The sequence below is a fragment of the Akebia trifoliata genome, chromosome 11 (assembly GCF_017979445.1).
Source record: "Akebia trifoliata isolate Shusen 1 chromosome 11, ASM1797944v1, whole genome shotgun sequence".
NCBI classification, from domain to species: Eukaryota; Viridiplantae; Streptophyta; class Magnoliopsida; order Ranunculales; family Lardizabalaceae; genus Akebia; species Akebia trifoliata.
This window is the reverse complement of record NC_141385.1, coordinates 30,986,819-31,008,772: the sequence shown is the minus strand read 5'-3', so window position 1 is coordinate 31,008,772 and position 21,954 is coordinate 30,986,819. Positions and strand designations below refer to the sequence as shown.

The window sequence follows — 21,954 nt, the reverse complement described above, 5'->3', positions numbered from 1 at the left end:
CCTTTTACTGATGATGGTGAAGAAATTATCATGGAACCTGAAACCATCTTGGATACACGTTGGGTTAAAAAAAGATCACATTTTGTTGAAGAAAGACTTGTTAAATGGAAATGCGTACATCTAGACGATGTTACGTGGGAAGCTACTAAAGAGTTGCGAGATCGGTTCATAAACATGAACCTTGAGGACATGGTTCCAGTGAAAAACGGGGGTATTGATAAGCCAAGAAGATCGCAACGTGTTCCTAAGAAGAATCCAAGGTTCCTAACATAAGAAACATGCAATGCAAGGAGCTGTTGAGGATTATTTGCTGGCACAATTTTGTTAGAAGACTTAGTCTGAAATATTTAGTTTTTATTTTGCTATTTGAATCAGTATTAACTATTTATTTGCTAATAGTTGTTGGAGTCCTTGTTTTTATTAGTTAAGGTTGTAAGTTTAAGAGAAGGTTGTTTTTTTCCCTTATGTATTTAAACTATTCTAGTATGCAGCAAAAAGGGGCGTTCATTAGAAAAAAAATCCAAATATTGTGGTTCATTCTCGCCCTAAGAAGAATTTTTTCTACTTATTTATAATAGCTTTGACAAGGACCTGTCATATTGGGAGGCTTGAAGAATGGAAGTGAAGGTGCTAGTTTTAGTGGATGAAAAAACGAAGAAAATGTGCAGGTCTTAATAGGTGGAAAATGAAGAGAAGATGTTGGCTTTAATGGGTGAAAAACGAAGATAAGATGTTGGCTTTAATGGGGGTTCAATGGAGTTTGGTCTGGGAAGAAAAAGAAAACGAAAAAGAGGAGATGTTGTTGGGTATTAATAGGGGTGGTAACAATGCGTGAGATCGATGAGTGGTCCGAGGTGACTTTTTCACCCTCTATTCTTTCCTTTCTCTTTTCTTCTTCGTCCTTTTTTTTCTTCTTCTACTAGAATTTTTTGGATTTTTTTTTTTTTGGTTGAATTCGATCCCCCATAACGTGTGCTTCCACTAGATTTTATAAAGATTTCTAAAAGAGATCGAATCATACTAAGATCCTACCTTATGGGCGATGATCCTTTATAGAGTAATGTTGAAAAATTCATAGTTTCACCGTGTAATCTATTCTTATGTTTTGTGTGTTTTATTGGGGACAAGGTTTGAACTCAAGACCTCCGAGGCGAGTTTTTCACCCTCTATTCTCTCTTTTCTCTTTTCTTCTTCTTTTTTTTTCCTTTCTTCTACTAGATTTTTTCGGGGTTTTTTTTTGTTGAAATTGATCCCCCATAACGTGTGCTTCCACTGGATTTTATAGAGATTTCTAAAAGAGATCGAATCATACTAGGATCCTATCTCATAAGCGATGATCCTTTAGAGAGTAATGTTGAAAATTTCATAGTTTTATCATGTAATCTATTATTATGTTTTGTATGTTTTATTGGGAACAAGGTTTGAACTCAAGACCTCTTAAATATTATTTGTGAAATGTAGAGATTTCCACAATTGTTGAAACATAAGTTAAAAGTGTTTTTCCCTTTTTTGTATAAGTTGAAAGTGAAAGATTCTCTTAGCTTTCTTGTTTGTGAGAATTATAAAGACAACTCTTCCAAATTTTAGTCCCACATCGAATAAATACAAGAGTGGTGCTCAACTAATAAAGGATCCCACTCTCGCACTTGATTGAATGTGGATGAGAAAGAGAGTGAACCTCGTGCGCACATGGGGGCCCAAGGCACTATGGGACTACACTGCCTATTATGTTTGGGGCCAACTCGTCAAAAAACCTTAATGCGCATGCGACATGCGCACAGGAGGGGTGCAAATCTCCGAATTTGATTTGTCAATTTTAACTAACCGTGGAAAGGAATCTTAATTGATTTTATTTATAACTTTATTTCGATTTGTTGATGATGATGTCTCATCGTTATCTATGTTATCGATCTATTTATACACATTCAGGATGGCCATACAAATATTTCTTGTGTGGAAGACATTTATTCAATGTGTTTGATTTCATGATAAAAGAAATAATTATTTCTCAACGACACATATGACATGTTATTTTCTTCGAACATTAAGGTATAAACTATTCGGGTTGTTTGCATGGCCAACATACATAAATTCGCTTCACATATATATGATTGAACTTTAGTTGTTATTGGGACCCCAAATCCTAAATTATTTATCTTACATTTAGAATTAGGCTCATATAAAACCCTAAACGTTAAAAAATAGAAATCTAAGGGGTATCTCTAAATTTAATAAAAAATAAATCATGAACTTGATTATGATCATGATCAAGATCTAAGGTGTATCTTAAAATTTAATAAAAAGTCATGATCAAGATCAAGATGTACTGAAGATCTTACATCATGATCTCTTGTTAAATCAAGATCAAGATCATGATCTAACAAGAGATCAAGTACATCGAAGATTTTATTTAAAAAACAGAAGAAAGAAAAAACATACCTTTAAGTGATCTTGAGGAAGAAAGAAAAAGGAAGAAAAGTTGGGTCTTTTCGATTTTGTTAGCTTTGAGGAAGGAAAAGATGACACAAAATTTGAAACAATTTGATTTTTTTTAGGATTGAGGGTATTATTGTCCGAAAAAGACGAAATATGCACATGCACACGCGCGCGCGCGCACACACACATGCAAAAATTCCACTTCAAGTGACCTTTTGGGCTCTTATTGGTTGTTACATTTTTCATAAATATTTATTCCCATGGTTTTTTTTTTTCTGGACAATTTCCCCTTTATTTTATTTTGGTAAGGGAGAATTTTTAAGTAAGGATATGTTTGATTGCAATTCAAATCAAATCAGGGTGAAAAAATGGTTTGCCCAAATGGATGAGATTTTCCATCCAAACAGACAAATCATTTTCTCACCCCCCTTGTAAAATCAGAATCCAGGCCCTGGGTAAAAATAGTTAGTGAGTAGCCAACAAAATGTGTGAAAATTTTAAAACATATAACTGTTAACATTAGTTCTAATTAAAAAAATTAATTAAAGATCATAAAATAGCAAAACATTTACAAATAAATCTGAAAAAACTTGGTGAATAACCAAGAAAACGTGAAAAAATAATTTAGATTCAAAATCTAAATATTTAATTATTAATTAGTTAATAATTTATTAATTATTAATCTAGAAAATTGGTGAATTATCAAGAAAATGTGTAAAAAGAAAAAATGAATTATACCTTGTTTTTACTGAATGTGTAAAGATTCTAAAGTTTGGCAATGATTACGAGAGATAGAAAGCTCCTCTTTATCAAGATTTATGAAAGGTCCAAGTCCACAATTGAAATACAACAAGCCCATTGATTACAAACAGCCAAACACCCACAAACTAATTTTCTTGTATTGTAGAAACTGCCAAGAATAGCATCACTGAACCTCCAACAATACCAAAAAATGCAGAGTTGCAGACCTCTTCCAGACTTGTTTACACAACTCAATCCAATAGATTCCAACTTGAGAAGCTACACCAGACGTTTTGGAACAAGTAAACAATATATACAATCCAAATTATCTCCACACTGTTTCATTTGCATCCGTGAAAATTGCATTGTGATGCTCGATGAGGCACTGAACAACTTCGATAGCACTGAAGTCAGTGGGCAACCCATCGTCTAGCGGGATGGCAGAGGATGCATCGTCTTCTTCTATGGAAATAAAAAATGAAAAAGAATGAGTAATAAGTAAAGAAACAGGTGTTCGACACTTCGACTCATAGTTCAGTAGACATATTGAAATGCAACTTTGAGGTCGCTAAGTGGGTTTAAGTCCTGCTTACTCACCCAAATAGAAAAAGATAGAAGAAAGAAAAAGAAAGTTGAGAAGATGGTAAGCCCATATGCATATAATTATCCATCAAACACCACTTTTCAAAAACCAAAAGAAAAAGCACAAAGGGGTGACATAACAAATGCATTCAAGGAATATAATGATATTGCTCCTGAGGAAAAAAAATGGTGTAACTGATTTTCTTAATCTGCCTACTTGAAATAACAAAACGACACAATAAAGGATCGGAAAAACTTTTTCCATGCTCACTATTTGTGTGTGCTTGTTTGTCATGGTTCTCAAAACAAGAATAGTTGACTATAATGGGAAATAAATAAATTAATGATATTAAAAATAAAAATAAAAAAGAATCCTTTAATCATTATCCCCATAAGCCGTGTGTCCAGGTATCTGCTTGAAGTGAAATAGCAGGGTCTCTGAAGGATTAGAGCACCCCATGCACGAGGTCCTTACGTCCGTTCTGGTGTTAATCTTCTCTTGGAGCAAGACTTCTAAGGAATTTAGAGGAGTAATTTTTTTTTTTTTGTTGAAAATTTCTTGTTCAAGTGGTCTCTCTCTCTTGTTTTTTATTGGTTTGTAGGGAGTCTCCTTTTTTCCTCTTTTTAATAACATAATGCATATAGGTTCCTCCCTGGAGTGAGAAAACTATACAACCATAGCCAACACCTGTTTGGGTCAAGACCCATGGTCAAAGCATTCGTGCTTCATCCAAGGGACACTAAATAATATAAAATCATGGGTATCCCCAGCCACAACGCCACACACCTAACAATATACCTGAATATTTAGAAAACTGACTCACCTGAAAGTGTGTCCCATGCACTGTAAGTAGGTAGTGAATCCATGGTTTTCCTTGGAGTACCTTTGGATGAATAAGGGCAAAACTGACCAAAAAATTCCGGTCTCTTCTCCTTCTCCCAAATAATGAGAGGAGCCATTTCCACGGCAAGGCTACAGGCATCCATCTGCATGGAGATTATCAATAAATAAACATGCTAGTTAGACCACCCACTAATCAGTCGACATGTTTGCCAATCAAGTTTTAAAAAAGGTACTTACAATTCTGCATAATTGAATACTTAAATGTGAATGGAGAACGGAGGCATAAATTTTGATACTCAAACTTTCTAAATAGCATAGTTTGTGAGAGATCAGTTTGGTAAAATGAACATAGTCATCCAATTGGTAACCTTCATTTTCTAAATCATTTGCCACATTTTATGCAATGAGGAATAATGTGGTTGAATGATCTCAGAAACAATAAAAAAACAACAGATCACATTGTTATGGTCATTTACTTGGTTTTTAGCCAAGGAGATCCGCCTCTCATGTTCATGTCAAATTCAGAGGTCAAGAACCTCTTTCGTACAATTGAAACATTTAATATTTGTCCCAAAGTTGAGCATGTTTTTAACATAAAGGCAGATATCACACATGAGTTTCCTCAAAATTTTCTGAAAACGCAAATGTTGCTTCCATTGACTTAATACCCCATCTGAAGCTATTACATGTCTGAACTTGTCATATCACCATTTTAGAGCTTGCTTCATATAAGTTCATGCAAGAATTTGATTCTTCTCACTTCTAGGAATAGCGTAACCCACGTGGTTGCTCCGTGCAAATATACTCTTTCCAGCTTTCCATTTAGAAATGTTTGTTTTCAGATCCACCTTCTTTGTTTAAATAAGAAGCAAAAGGAAATGGTGGCCAAGGCAGCCACCTGTAAGACACAAAACAAGGCAGAGTAAAAGCCAAAGATTGAAAGCCTCTCATAATCACAAACGATATCCCATTTAAAAATGAAGTCCTCTAATAATATTCCTTTAAACTCCTAAAACAGCCTGCTCCAACAAAATAATAGACCCATGATATACAAGAGAACCTCCTGAAAAGTATGGTCTTTCCCTTTGAAGATGGTGTTGTTCCATTCCAACCAGATTCCTCAACACACAACAAACAAGGTTAAAAACCAAAAGGAATTTTTTTTTTCTTAAGGGGTCTTTTAGCACCCAACTTTGGAAAAGAGCTGAAAGAGAAGACAAAAACACCAAGAGGGTTTGAATAATAATAATAAGTGGATCCATATCTTGCTAGCAAAAGGACAATGAATGAGGAGATGACTAATAGATTTGCCACTCAATTTACAGAAAAAACAGAAATTAGCTGAGTGAACAGGCCCTTTCATTGAGTTGTCCATTGCAAGAATTTTACCAAGGATGGTTGACCAAATAAAGAAAGATACCTAGGATGAAACTTAGGACCCTAAATGACAATATTTGAAAAGGGACTTGAACAAATGGCGATCAAAGAACTATAAAAGAAATTGAAAGAAAACTTCATATAAGGCCAGCATCTCATACTCCAATGTCCTTCGCCAAAGGTTCAATCTGAATCTGAGGAATGCAATCAATTAGGCAGGAAGCCTCTTGAATCTCCTAATCATTAAACCTTCTTCCAAATCCAAAGTCCCATGAAGTTTAGTCTCCAGACTGAATCATGAAGTCTTTAATAAGAGACTTTCTTTCTGAGATACACTGACTAGATTTGGGTATTTAACTCTAAGGGAAAGAATTCCACACTAGCAATCCTTCCAGAATCTTACTCCATATTATTTTCCCACCACCTTTAAATGCAATTGTATTGCGGAATTCCTGGGTAATCTTGCAGATCCCTCTCCATAAACAGCACTCATTGGTGGTTAACACTGCCACCCATCCATCCACATCTATGGACTCCGTATTTAACCTTAATAACCTCTTTCCATAATTAGAACCCTCATTCCCAAATATCCAAAGCCATTTCCCTAAAAACACATTATTCATTGTCCTCAGATGCCTAATGCCAAGTCTGCCATATTTTTTCAGTAGACAAATCTAATTCCATTAAATCAAATGAACTTTCCTATCGCCATTTGTAAAAAATTGCAACACATTCTCTCTATGTGAACTTCAATGCTTCTAGGGATGGAAAATAGAGATAAAAAGATATTGGGAAACTCGAAAGGGTACTCTTGATCAATGGCATTCCTCCTTTTAAAAGACACTTCAATTTCCAAGACTTGATTTTTCTCCATATTTTATCTTTGACTGGGTCCTATATAGATTTGCTCCTATAAACTGCTCTGAGTGGAAGACCTAAATATGAGGGAAATGAATCCACAAAACGACCAAGAGATATGTTCCGTCGGGAAATGTTATCAAAATGATCCACTGCAAAAAAAATTTGTTCATTCTGAGATTTTTCGCTAAAAACTGGAAATCACCTCAAAACAGATCAGTCAACCCTAAGGAATCTTATCTGATTCATCGAATCATCCAAGAAAATAAGTGTGTTGTCTGAAAACTAAGTAGGAGGCTATTGGCCCATCCAATCTCACTTTGAACCCAGATATTGCTCCTGTGTCCACTGCCCTTCTCAGCACACAATTTAAAATTTCAGCTACAACAAGAAATAAGAAAGGAGAGAGAGTCTCCTAAAAACACCCAAGTAAAATTTTCCAAAGCACATTGACAAAGAATTGAGATCAGAAAGCCCCAATAAAATGATTCAATACAAAGATAAAAGCTTTGTTCCACATCATTATGATACCTCCTGATGACCCTATAGCTGGTAAGACTACCCACCCAATCTCAGGGCTCCACACCTCTCTAATGTTTTTTTTCATTCACCTCCATCACTTTTGATTCCTGAATTGAGACAATATGAGGGTCCCTCGATCTGATCATCTCCTTAACTGAAGCTCTTTTTACTCTCATATAATCCTTCGAGATTCCATGAAATAATTTTGATCCCCATTTAAACAAATTCTGCATCCCATTTTTACTTATTTTGACACAACCATTAATCTCTGGGAAATGACACATTTATTCCTAGCCCCTAGCCTGATCAACTTGGGTCTCCTCTCGGACTTAGAAAATGGGTCCCTAATTTAACTAACGCTACCCACCAAATGTGTTTTCTCACTCATTTCTATCCCCACTACAAAACTATCTTCCTTGTGGGCCTCAAGATTTCCCTCTTTATCCCCTTTGTTCACCTCCATTGATTCTGACATTGTATCTGATTGGTGATATGCTACCTCCAACTCTTTCATTTCACCAATTGCCACCGTAAGAATAACCGTTGGGTTCCTATTCTTGGTTGATTCTGATAGGCCAAGGGATACATCGATGTTGATTATATGGTCTATTAACCATTTAAACATTTCAGGCTTTACTTTTTCCCTCCAATTTTTTGCCTTCTTCCTCTTTCATTGACATTTCCTCTTCTTCCTCAATCACTCTGACCATTTTCGATTCTACAAGAGTCTCTTGGAGTTGGAATTCTCCCCCTTTTCTGACTCTTTTTCATGGTTCAGTCTAGGAAAATTGGATTGTCCTCCCAATGTTGAGATTTGCAAATTCGAACCATAGTAAGCAATTTCTCCGATTTATTGGAAAAGTTAATACTAAATCACGACTTTTTCCTTCACCGATTGAATCTCGACTTAATTGTGACTTTTTCAATAAGACACGACCTTTGCTGTTTTTTAGATTAAATCACATACTTCACAATTAAATCATGATTTTTTCGATTTAATCGGAAAAAAAATTGAAAGATGAGCTTGATGCACTACTAAGAGGATATGACCTTGATGAAGATGATGGTGACCATTTTACCCAAAAAATGTAAGATAATGATGATGGAGATGAGAATAACATTGATTCTTGTATTTTGACTAGTACAATATAAACCTTGAACATGTTGAAGACCCTGTGGTTATTTGTTGGGGAAGGATGGATGATATCAATATGGGATGATCATTTCCACTTTTCCTATTCCCCGTTATAACCAATAACCATTTATGTTGATTATCTAAGATCGATTCACTTGAAATTTTGACGCCATTGACTTGTCATATTACTAAATAACTCGTTTTAGTCTAATAACAAAGGTCTCTATCTAACTTCCGAGATGCTTGATATCAAGAAAATCAAAGTAATCGTTAGAGTGCTAATGATGAGAGAATCATAAGATCAGATGCTCTATCTCACCCCTGCAAACTTGTACATGGACTTTTCCTGCAATTGCCCTTACAGGATAATAATCTTATGAATCATCATATTGTATAGTGGCCATGAAATCAGAAACCAAATTGAGGCCATCCTTGTTACTGGTGCAAACATGTCAAATTAGACAAGGCCTTCTCTCCTTTAGCAAGTCTCCCCTTGTACTGGTCCAAATGCCTTGCTGTTGATAAACCATTTACCCTAAAAAGACTGATATAATGGGGAAGGCGCAACTATGAATATAAAAGGATCACGGGTCCAATTGGGACACGATACATGAGCACGTCACATCTGGAAGCGGAGGCGGATAACACAACACTCAACACTCCCCCTCACCCATAAGGATGGAAAATTCCCTCAAGGAGACTTGAACCCACTCTGATACCATATTGACAAACCATTTATCCCAAAAGACCAATCTGATGGGGAAGGTGCAACTATGAATATAAGAGGGTCACGAGTCCAACTGGGGCCCGATACTTGAGCACGTGACACTCGGGAGCGAAGGCAAATGACACAATATTCAACACTTGCCACAACTTTCAACTTCTTCCTGAAGATCCACTTGCATGAATAGGTCTAGTTCTTACAAGGTAAATCTACCAAGACCCTAGTCTTGTTGGACATTATTGAGTGCATTCCATCCTCTATTGCTTCTCACCGAAAGATAATATTATGTAGGGGCATAACTTCCTCATATCTAGGTCATTCTTTATGGCAAACAAATTAAAATCTGGCCCAAAACCCTTTAGAACCCTAGCTTGAGAACTCCCTCTCGGCTTTATTCATTTTATTTTCAAAAAGACAAAGATTGAACTGCTCCCTCTTCAGTTTCAAGACTACAAAGGAAACATGTTCTCAAAGAACTTAGCATGAACATACTCAATTACTACCAATCAAAAACACACTCAATTATTGCATTTGTTGGTGGCAACTCAAAATTTAGGAATCTGTATGGCCTTACTTTCATCCAATCAAGATACAACGAACACCTTTCTACCGTACCCTAGAAGTTTTGTTGTCTAGTAGTCTATCATGAGGTAGATCCCTTGCTCAAAAGTAACCAACATTAGGAAATCTTATAAAATGTCCTTCCAACTTGTGTGTCACTCTTACGAATTTGGACAGAAAAAAAGAGAACTTTATAGGTAACCCTGAACTGGTGAGCATTGTGTTAACCATATCCTCAAGTGTCCCATTCTTTCTATCCACAGCTCCATTTTGTTGGGGTGTGTAACCTACAGTGAATTGTTGCTCTATCACAGGATTCACACAAAATTAAGAAAACTCATTCTTCATATATTCTCCCCCTCTACCTGACCATACAGACTTAATCTTCAGATTAGGATTATTATCTACTTCTTTGTTTATCTTGAATTTGTCAGACATTTATCATTGGTCTCCAATAGGTAAAAATATGCATATCTCAATATGTCATCAGTGAAAGTAATAAAATAATTCTTCTCGTCATGTGACAAGAAATCCATGACATAGACATCAATGTAAACTTCCACGCACATGCTCTCATACACATGCAAGTAATGCATTCATATTTATACGCAAAAGAGCAAAAGATCCCATTCACTGCATAAATAAAATAATCTTGACCATTCTCCAATAAAAAGATAAATTGAAAATCACATTGATTAACATTAAACACAAACATCCACATTTTCAAAACTAGCATAAACATAAAAATGTGCTTTCAAGAATACTAGATTGGAGAACCAAAAGAAAGATATTGAACTTATGCTTCCACAATAACTTTCAAACTATTGAGACTTTGAGGATGATACCCTCCATAGATAATTAAAGTGGAGGGGTGTTTCTAGAGTGCCATGTGTTTGCACATCCCAATGAAACCAAAAAAGAATAGTTTATAAGATGGTAGTAAGACCAACTATGCTACATGGAGCTGAATGTTGGGGCAATTAGAGAACAATATGTTCAGAAGATTGAGTGTATAAGAGATAAGGAAGTTGGATTGATGAGTGGAAAGACATAAAAAAAGAAGAAGAAATGAATGCATATGTGACCAATGTATGAATAGCCATGATATATAATAAACTAAGGGAAAGTAGATTCAAATGGTGTGGTCATGTTCAACAAAGATCAACAGCAGTCCCAGTTAAAAGGAACAAGCTAGCTGAAGGTTCATAACGAGTGATCGGAAGAACAAAAAGGACATGGATTGATTGACGTAGTGAGAGTATATTTAGGACCCCTGAATTAATGTAAGACATGGATTTAAACAAAATTGAACAAAACCAATCCCATATTTTGGGATTAAGTATTTGACAGAATAGGGTAAACATTTTATTTAAGATCAGCATACCCTCGTGCATTTATCAGATATAGTTGATGGGTTTTCCCACAAGTCAACTAATTCTTTTAGCTAAAAAGAGACAAAAAGTGCTTGCCTTGTTAAGAGACGACTTCTGGCTCACACAAAGCAGCAATGCAGTGATGAATTCCAGTGTCATGTAGTTTACATTTGGAAGCTTCTTCAATATGTTTCTCATTGCCTGTATGCTGGAACGAGCATCTCTAATTTCATGATAAAGCGCAAACGTGGTGAGTGGCTCAGGAAGGCTAGCAATGTAACACTTAGCCAAAATTGCAACCTCAAGTGGGCTAACACCCTCTGGCAATGATGCATTCCAATCTGTAAAATACAACGACGACAAACATGATTATGTTCATAATTATGTCTAAGCTTATTAAGCGTTCAAAAAGTTATACCTTGGTTGTATAACGAAATCAACTGTTGAATAATTTTCCTGTCTCCTTCAGATTTGAACAAGTATTCTGAGTTCAACCCTGAAAGGCATAACAACAAATATTAGCAACCCATTGATTATTTTCAGTGATACACTGTATACTATGGTGGCATAAAGTTTGCAGCATGTAATTGTCTGGAAAATATTTTTGTGGGTGAAAAAAAATATAGTTTTCAGATGCAACAAATATTTTCAGAAAACTACATCACAAACCAAACATAACCTATTTTTATTTCCATTTCTTGTTATTTACCTGACAATATGAGGTAATCTGCACATTTGACCAAAACATGAGGAATGGGCCTGCTTGATTGTTGACGTTGTACAATTATCTCAACTGGAACTCCAAATACTAGAGAAAAAAAATTGAAGTCAGAATGGATCGCCTTTTCGGTGCAACTGGAAGTTTGGACATGATAATTTATATACTAAGGGTATGCAAATTTATAAACAGTCTCCACCAATAGAAGCATCACCAGTTTCTACTTCTAATTAATACTGAGTAAGCTGCTCTGCCTCTGATTATGCTCTAACCTCCTTCGTTAATAATTCATTTAAGAAAAAGAAAAAAAGAAAACTTTCCCATGAATGTTTCAATCACTTCATTAGCCAGAGCTTCAAGAATCACATTAGTGTTGAAACATTCAGATACCATTATAAGGGTATCTATCTAGTTCTTTGAAATTGAAAATAAGAATATGTTTACCAAAAAGGTAACTTAGAAGTAGCACTTTAACAGAGCTCCGTCACAAAAGCACCTATTTACAGGCCACCAAACCTAAAGTTGATCTATTGTCCAAGTTGTGCTCTATTGAAGCAACAAAAAAATGTATCTATTCACATGGGTGTTACAATAAAATAATTTAAATCAGAAGGTTTTATCAAAATAAACATAAGGAAAAAATGTACTCAAAGTAAAACAAAACATTTCAATAAATCATAGAGCTGCCCACTAAATTTATAAATACAAGAATTTATAAGATGAACAATTATCAGACAACTATATTTCTGTCAAACTTAATGGTGTATTTGAGTATCACAAGACTGTTTTACTTCACAAAGAAATTTGAAAAAGAGGTATCCAGTAATATTGCATTCGTAAGGATCAAGAACTATCTAGACAATAGAACCAAGATTTTAGTCCAAAAGTTCAGATGTGCATTGGAACCTTGTTAAACATGACGTAGATTTCAAAACATAACTAGGATCCATACAAAAAAGGTAAATGAGATTAATATAATCCAAAGAATTTGTACAAAACAAAGAATACAGGTAAATGTATAGCCAGATAACATATTATTTCCTTTAACAAATAATCATCAACAAAACCTCTGTAAAAAAAATGAATGGACAAGAATGTTATTAAACTAATTTAAAGTCAGTACTTGACCTTAAAATGTACTTGAAAATGAACAGTGAAAAATAATTTTAAAACGTAAATTTTTTTTGCTTATCATGGGTATCCCCGCCCTTCGGGTGAGACTAATCCCACGGTCACACGCACCACCCCCTTAGAAAGTCCTACGTACTACTGGTTGAGTTGGGAGTCAACAATTTCCATCCTTGTAAACCCTCAATATTGTAATTCAAAATGGTTGAAGGAATATAAATCTCACCATCAGTGCTTGCAACTCCCTGCAAAACAAAAGAAAATATCAAGACTAAAAAGTGCAATTTTCATGCACAAACTGATTATTTTCTTTAAAAAAAATGCATTATGTACCTTCTGCCAACGCTCAATGTTCGTCAAAATACTCTTGCTTCTTTGTGCAGTCTTCTTTGCCACCTAAAGAAAATTACCACAGAAAGATATAACATGAACTTTCACCATCTTAACTTCACAAAACTGAAAGTCGAAAAGAATTACAAGAATTTACATTCGAGCATGCTTGAATATAGCCTCGTTTTCTAGATATATAGAGAAATTTTATTAAGTATTCATTTTTTATAAGTAAAATTTACATGCATAGGAGGTTGAGGACCTACTAATAAGAAAAAGAAGCAGTAAATTGGGAAAAAAAAAGAAGATAAAAAGACCAAAGTGTCTAATACTCTCCACTACAATTATATTCCATCTAAAAACACCTAAAGCAACAAACCTCCAAACTCTCTAACTAATACCTATAAGATTTCGATATAGCACATAATGGTTTAGATATCATCCTCGGGAGGAAAAGGCATAGATGTACCAGCTTTAGAAGAGATCCAACACATCAAGGAAATGTCCAACCATCCCAATGAAAACTAAAGAAAACAGCCCAAAAAAGAACAGAAGGCTTGATCTTTTAGTTGTCAGCCTTCAGATTTTTTCTTTAATATCTTTGTTCTAAGCTATGTTACCCATATGCGACAAAGACCTAGGGCACCCCATGGACAGGACATTTACATTTAAAGAAACAAGGCATCTGGCTTAAGAAGGAAATCTGTATTATAGTGTCCAACTAACATAGCTTCTAAGGAAAGGAATCATACCTCTTCCTTACCATCAATTGTTAATCTCATTGAAGACCAAAATTTTCTTCCAAACCACCACTCCACACTTCGTGTTATTCCATATGTCGATATTTATTATTTTCATGAAAATTTTAAAGGCATATCACTTCCTTACCATCAAGGGTTACAATCTCATTGAAGACCAAAATTTTCTTCCGAACCACCATTCCACATTTTTCCCTATTATATTCCTTGATATATATATTTTTTCCTTAAAAGATTTTAATTTGCCAAAAAATATTATTATGCACTTCCACATAATGAAATGAACACCACCACTCCCCAATTTAATCAATAAAATTTGGGTGTTATAGCCACGTGTTTTCGAAATGGAATGGACATGGCTATTTGGTTTCCTTGGACCAAAATCGAGGAATGTATATATATATGTGTGTGTGTGTTTGTGTGCTTGGATACAGTTTCAGGATTCACCATTTGGAAAACCATTATGAAGAGCTCCACCCAAAACCTTAAGATAAAAGTCTATCTAATATGCATAGTACTTCATGAGATGAAATCGAGATCCTGAGGTAACATTGTAGGAGGATCAAACATTTAACTTTGGGCTGCATGTGGGAGATTTGATTATCGAGTTCGTTGTAAACCTTTAAATGTTCACAGGTGAGGGTGAGGCTGGGCATCTACTTATATGGCTGGCACACACATGGTAGCCATAAGATGTAGTGACTTATCTCGGTCATGGGAGTAGAGACTAGACCTGTATGTGAATATATAAATGAGATATGTGCCGTGAATGGATGAGTAAGAGAATTCATCATGGTGATGTGTAATTCTCATGTGCTACTTACTTATCGTCCTTAGACATGAGGGCTCATGGGTTCCTTAGGATTCATGTAAATCAATTTAATTCACGACACCGATCTAAGCTACAATTCTGGGTGCTTTGGGTGGTTGATTTGATTCTATGAAACCTGAAAAATGCTCAACAAGGAATCCACATTCTTATTTAAGGAAGAATATCATGGTTGGGATTTTGAATAAATGGCACATGAAATAATGGTTAACACGTTTGATAAAGAGTTTTACATGATTTATAAAAGTATAAGTTGTATACCATTTAGTTTGAAAAGATTCTTTAGAATCATTTTTCTAATATCTAATTATTTCAAGAGTGTGGGACCATATCTTTTCTTTGTTTGGGGTGGAGTGTTGTGCGCCGGGTTCTATTAGAGGAGTCATTGAGGAATGGCTCCAGTCGGGGTTGGGTTTTCGCCATGCAAAGAAGCTTATTTGGAATTTAACACCGTTCACAGTTCTTTGGTGCATTTGGTTAGAAAGAAATGCTAGAATTTTCCAAGGGAAGGCAAAGTCGCCACAAGAGTTAATTAGATCAACTCTTGGGATCTTATTCTTTTGGTGCAAAATCTTTAAAAGAGTTCAAAGGGATTTTCTTTGAGGATTTCTTGTCTTGGTGGGAGATCATTTGTAGCATTGTCTTGCCTTAGTGGTGGTGGTGGTTGTTTTAATTTTTCATTTGCTTTTTAGGAGGGTCATCTCGACCTTCCCCTTTGTACTGTTTCTTATCTTTTTCTTATCTATCAAAAATAAATTATTTCAGAAGATAACCATAGACTAAGTATCAATGGTCAAGCACCTCACAAATGACATGTTCCCACACCAAGAGACCAACGTGTGATAAAGGGGATAGAGTATAGAAAATTAAGTAGAATCCTTCCATTTAATCTATCTATTTGTCTGGATCCTCACCACACAAAGAGCAAGGAGTTTCATCTCTAAAGGGAATGAAGAACCAAGTGAATTCTTCATTCATTTTGATTATATTCTATTCAAGTTAGCGAAACATGGTGCTAAATTTACAAAAAAAATTGGAAAACATTTAATAATGTATCCCAATAAAAAAAAATTATAAGTACTAGATTTCATTAAAACGAAAGAGGATGAGAAATCCTCCAAAAAGCTAACTACAAACTAAGACAAGCATAACAAAGCAAAGGCGAAAAAAACAACCAAACAAAACAACGACCCAAAAGGGCCACCCCTCAATGGGGACCAACTAAGAACATAAAGCATCCCATCTAAAAACAAAATTCTCAAAAAACAATCCCTTGGACTCTTTGTTCAACTTGCTCCAAAGAAAGAGGAGTCTCAGAATGCCCAAGCTCGCATCACGAATCGATTGTTCCTTTCCCTAAAAGATCCTTCTGTTCCTTTCCTTCCATAGATCCCAACATATGGCAAAGGTCAGAGTGACCCAAAGATACTTGCTTCTACTCGAAAAGATATTAAAATTCCACCCAACAAAGATAGATTCCACAAACAAAAAAAAGACCCATACGATCTGGATTAGAGAGAGAAATTGAACCCAGATTTCTGAAGACAAAGCACAATGAATGAAAAGGTGATTACCCATTTCTCTACTAGACTTACAAAGATGGCAAAGATTTGGACTTGAAACCCCATTTTTACTAAGTTGTCCCAGGAAAGGATCTTATTGAGAGTGGCAAACCAAGTGAAAAAAGAAATATTGGTCAAAACCAAGGACAACCAAAAAGACGAAGCCGAGAAGCTCTTAGGACAAGAAGGCAAGAGAGCCCAATGGAAAGTTTTCACAGAGAAATTTCGATCCTTACTTCCACCCCTCCCTCATTGATTCCTCATTAGTTGCCAGATGATGAGAATTGAGAAGATCTAGAAGAATGGCAACCTCGGCAATCTCCCAATCATTGAAATTCCTCCCGAAACCCAAGTTCCAACCAAGATCAATCCCGTTACGAGTAGCACACTCCTTAACAGTCATGTTCCGCTTCAAAGATACCGCATAAAATGAAAGAAACTACATTGATAAAGGAGAATCCCCACACCAACTATCTTCCCAAAACCACACCTTCTCCACTCTACCCACCTTAAATCTTCTCTCTTTATTGAACTGCTGAGAAACCTTCAAAATACATTTCCACACACTACAACCAAAGTACCCTTTGCCTCCTCACTCTCCTATCCTAAACCAGTTTCCCCATACTTAGAAGCAATCACTTTCCTCCAAAGACTCCCTCTCTCAACCCCAAACCACCATAACCACTACCCCAAAAAGGCTCTAATAAAATTCAACTAGCAAAGTAAGTAAAACACCAAATTCTACTAGTTTACTAAACAAATAATTAATAGGAAATCATAACAACTTTATAATTAGTTTACTCAATTTGATATTTGAAAATTCATCATTTCTTACATTTTCAAACAAGTCAAGAAAGTTTAACTACCTTACCAGAATGCAAAATAGTTGTAGATACACAAGATATGCACATGTCAAAGCCTTGTTGAGGAAAATTAAAGAAACCCCTTGGCAAAACTACATTTAACTATGTTGTAACTTTTGGAGTTATTGATCATTCAATTAAGTAACAGAATATCCACCATTTTTACTTCTATGGAAGATTACCTCTTCAACTTTCAGCTTTCCTACAACAACCTTGTCCTTTGTTTCAGAAATTCCCTTCCTCAGCAATGTGCCTGTAGAAGCAGCAGCAGAAATAAGGCGTTCTTGCACGGCATCTCTTGATCCTGGCCGTTGTGTGGCCTCCTGAATAATGGACCACCGACTCTTCACCAATGACCCAACTCGTCCTACCACATTGGCCACATTTCCTTTTGCATCTTTTGCAGCTTCTCCTACAAATGTTCCAGCCGATTGCCCAGCTTCTTTAAGTTTGACCCCTGCATTAGAACTTCTCCCACACACTCAGAGGATGAGAGGAAAAAAAAAAAGGGAAAGAAATTATAACATAGGAGTTTGTTTTTGGAGACCTCTAAGAGATCCCACATTCTCATTGGCCCACATGTATTGAAGGGCATCTGAATTAACCAAATACCCATATTTTACCAACATTGAGATGCCTTCAATACACATGGACCAATGAGAATAGGCCTCCGAAACCGTACTCATAACATAGACATTAATCCACAACTCCTAATGCTTCAAAGAAGTTGCAGCGAGAAATTTACAGCTTACCCGAAGAAGAAAAGAAGTCGCTTGCCTCCCCATTCCACTGAGGTGAGAAAGCAGAAGACATGGAAACAATTCTTGTTGGATAAACCCAAACTATACGTAATGAAACCTATTCCCACATACAACAAACAAAATATATCGCATGCATTAGAAACCTGCACTATAATGAAGCAAATCCAAAATACAAAAAGAAAATATAAATTTACTCACTTTAGTTTAGTCCATATATATCAAAATCAAAACCCAAAAATTTAAGATGGGAATGCTAGAAAGCAATATCTTAAAGGTCTTGAATAGATTCAGCTCCGTAAAAGACATTGAATAGTAAAAGTTATTCTAGAATTACTTTGTAAAAATTACTCTCAATTAAAAAATATATATATCTTTATCTTTGGATAGGAACAATACTATCGCTTTTTTTTCTTCTTCTGATTATTGATTATTTATTCTTTCCAGTTATTGGTAAGATTGTGATGCATGCTTCTGACATGGTTCAAAATATCAGAAGCTGACATGAAACATTGAATGTTTGGGAATATTTCAAAATTTATTGGATTGTATCAGAATGTTTTGAAAAATATCATTGTGTTGGTCGATACAATATCAAATTTTCTCTTGATTGAAAAGAGATTTTAAACCTTGCTTCTGAGTACCATTCTGATTCTCATCAAGCTTCCATCAAATTGTTCATGAAATATTTCATTTTGGGTTTACTTGATTTGCATCAATTCAGTTACACACAATGGCATTGGAATTGGGTACATTTCCTTTTGAGTATCAAAAAAAGAATTATGTACTTATCGAGGTACATAGACATATATATGTTTATGTTTACATAGACATATATATATGGGAAATGTTCAGCAACAAACATTTTGGCAAAACATTTTTCAAAACATGGGTTAGAGGTTTTGGAATGGGCTGATTTTTGGTGAGGATGATCTCTACGGTGAGGAGATCATCATCACCAAAAATCAGCCCATTCCAAAACTTCTAACCCCATCAAAAATGGTTTACAAAAAATGGACGGTCCACGATTTTTCAACTTGTAAACTGGGGCTAGAAGTTTTGGAATGGGCTGATTTTTTGTGAGGATGATCTCCTCACAGTAGAGATCATCCTCACCAAAAATCAGCCCATTCAAAAACCTCTAACCCATGTTTTGAAAAATGTTTTGCCAAAATGTTTGTCAAAATGTTTGTTGCTGAACGGGACCCTATATATATACATGATGTGTGACTTCAATGTATAAATATTATAAATTATCAAAAAAAAAAAAAAAAAAAAAGGACAATTTATTACCATCACAAATTAGATGTTTAACCGCTCACTCAAATTTCTTGACTTAAAATTCTCAAAATCTCCATAACAACAGAACACAATCTCAATCAACCTAAACGGCTAATCAAAATTCAACAATAGATCATTTCTTGCAGAACCAATCATGAAATTCAGCCACGAGCGTCAATTCTTACCCTAATTTCAGATTCTAAAGAATTTCTCTCATAAATACCTAAAAAGGAAAACTTATACAGATATCAGAAACTCGTAATAAATCTTTCCTTTAATCTAAACTAAATCTCCATCAATAAAAATTCAATTTTGCAAGAATCAATCGGTTTGATCATCAAAACACAACCCAAAAAATTAAAAATAAATAAATAAACAGAAGAAGAAAATTAGCAAAAAAAGAAAACACACAATATAGAACAATAATCCAAAATTTCATCAAAAATCTGAAATCTTCCTACCCTTTTTTTTATTTCTCGAACGGAAGATGGGAGAGAAATGGAGGAGAGTCCACCGCTCGCTTTCTCTATTCAAGAGAGAGAGAGAGAAAGAGAGAGAATCTATGTGGGAGCACGGGCCCACCTTAGGTCAGTTAGTCTTTACTCATTAAATGAATCCACGTGTCTGGTTTTTCTTGTACTCGGTAACAGATTTTGTTGGCTAGTTCTAAAGAGGGACAACGAATAACTGTTCCATGGAGTGCGTAGAACCGATATATTTTTGGAGTTATCCACGTTGGCCGTATTATTATGACTTGGCTCTGTTTGAATGTAATTGTTAACTTATCCACTATAAGAATAACACGTTGAATTATGGATCATATGATGTTGAAAGTTGGATTTCCAAAATTTAGTTGTCCAATGACCTCAACAAGCTAAGTTTTTGGTGGAATAGTTCAAAATAAAATTATTAATAATAATACTAGGGTGGAATCTTTCAACAAAAAAAAAAAAAAAAATTCTCTTCTTTTCTCTTCCTATTTGGATGGTGATGAGATTATGGTGGAATGGTCAAACAATCACAATCATCCTCATCGTGATCGTCTACACCTTATTTGAGTTATTGGGGTTAATTATATAATCATATTTTGCAGATATTTTGTATTTGACTTTACTAATATTTTGTATCATGTCAATCCCAAATGTAGTAACATTAATAAACATGTGCAGTTGTGTATCTCGATGAAATAAATTTATAATTCTTGCACATGGCACATCAATGAGTTAGTTGAGTTCGAAAATCATTATTCTTAATAAATAACACTTGATATTTAGTCATTTAAATTTTCTTCAATATGCAAGTATAGGTTAGATATAATAAAAACTAAGAAAACTACACATGCTGCTGACATTGAGACCTCAGCTCTACCACATGAAATTATTTATAACATATTTTATTCTTTACTAAAACCTTTCATAATCATCCATTGAGTTGCCAAGATTTACAAAACTACCCACATGAATGAAGTGGAACGGAAAGACGTGATTTGATCAATGGACTTTAGATCTTTGAGATAAGACTTTGATGATGAATAATTGATGAAAATATTATCCTTTATCAACAACAATAAAATGGTAGTAATTAATTCGAGTTGAGCAATATTAAGCTTTTAGCAAATAATCAATCAGAAAATTAAAAGAACAAATTGATCTGGATAGATGTAGTGTCAAGAATATAAATAATACGGATTGAATATAACCAACCTAGCTACCCAACAACCGCTACTAAAATTTATAGAGAAATACCAACAGAAGATAATAGATATTGCAGTAAAATTTAGTTTGAGGCACGTGTGATGCAAACTATCTTGAAGAAAAATATCGCCATGCCCAGGTGATTTGAGGTTTATACAATCTTCCTTCCCTAGGCTTCAACAGAACAACCTCCTCTCACAAGCACGACAATAGAGCTTTGAACTCTCAGAAGAGAATTTTCTTTGAGTATTCTATGTGTTGTATTTTTTTGTGCTTAAAACTCCTTAAATAGAAGTAGCAACCCACCTAATCACTAACAATGAGCCCCTTAAAACTCTCTCAACAAGTTTTATTAGAAAGACATGTGTTAGACATGTTGGAGACCTTCCTGAAGACTTGCACACGATTTATCTAAAGATAGCGAACCACTCAAAAAAAAAGGAAAGAAATCAGAGGTTGGGTCCAAACCTTCCCAACTACCAAAATAGAAAATTTTAATTAAAAACATATATATAACAATTGAAAGCGCCTTGAATATTTTTCAAGAATTAAAAAAAAAGTATTGGTGAATAAATTGAGGGATTTTTTGGGAATTGGGGAGTTGCCACCTAGTTTAGGTCTAAAAATAAAAAATAACTCTACATGGATCTGGATCGATCCACGAGTAATAAATATGGACAAGGGATCGAGCTACGAGTTTCGGAAGGTGTTGGACATCGATCCTATCTGATAGAGGTAATCGGTCTCTATTATAATCCAAGACTATCCTATGATCAGCGGGTAAAGACAAAAGTCAATATAAGGTCAAATTCAAGAGTACTAAAGTCAAGATCATCCTATGGTCAAAGGTCATCATCATATTATGCAAAATTAGTTGAAT

The 21,954-nt window shown here is 35.0% G+C and overlaps 1 protein-coding gene across 1 annotated transcript; it reads right to left on the bottom strand.

The window, feature by feature from the left end:
* Positions 1-3,226: 3,226 nt before the first annotated feature.
* Positions 3,227-18,199, bottom strand: LOC147391265 (small G protein family protein / RhoGAP family protein). The gene is made up of 9 exons (XM_086457998.1): positions 18,094-18,199; positions 17,524-17,798; positions 13,333-13,395; positions 13,226-13,244; positions 11,863-11,961; positions 11,572-11,649; positions 11,250-11,494; positions 4,584-4,746; positions 3,227-3,639 (listed from the first exon to the last, which is right to left on the bottom strand). The coding sequence occupies exons 1-9, from the start codon at positions 18,152-18,154 to the stop codon at positions 3,503-3,505; spliced, it is 1,140 nt and encodes a 379-aa protein (XP_086314124.1). The 5' UTR covers positions 18,155-18,199; the 3' UTR covers positions 3,227-3,502.
* Between the last annotated feature and the right edge of the window lie 3,755 nt (positions 18,200-21,954).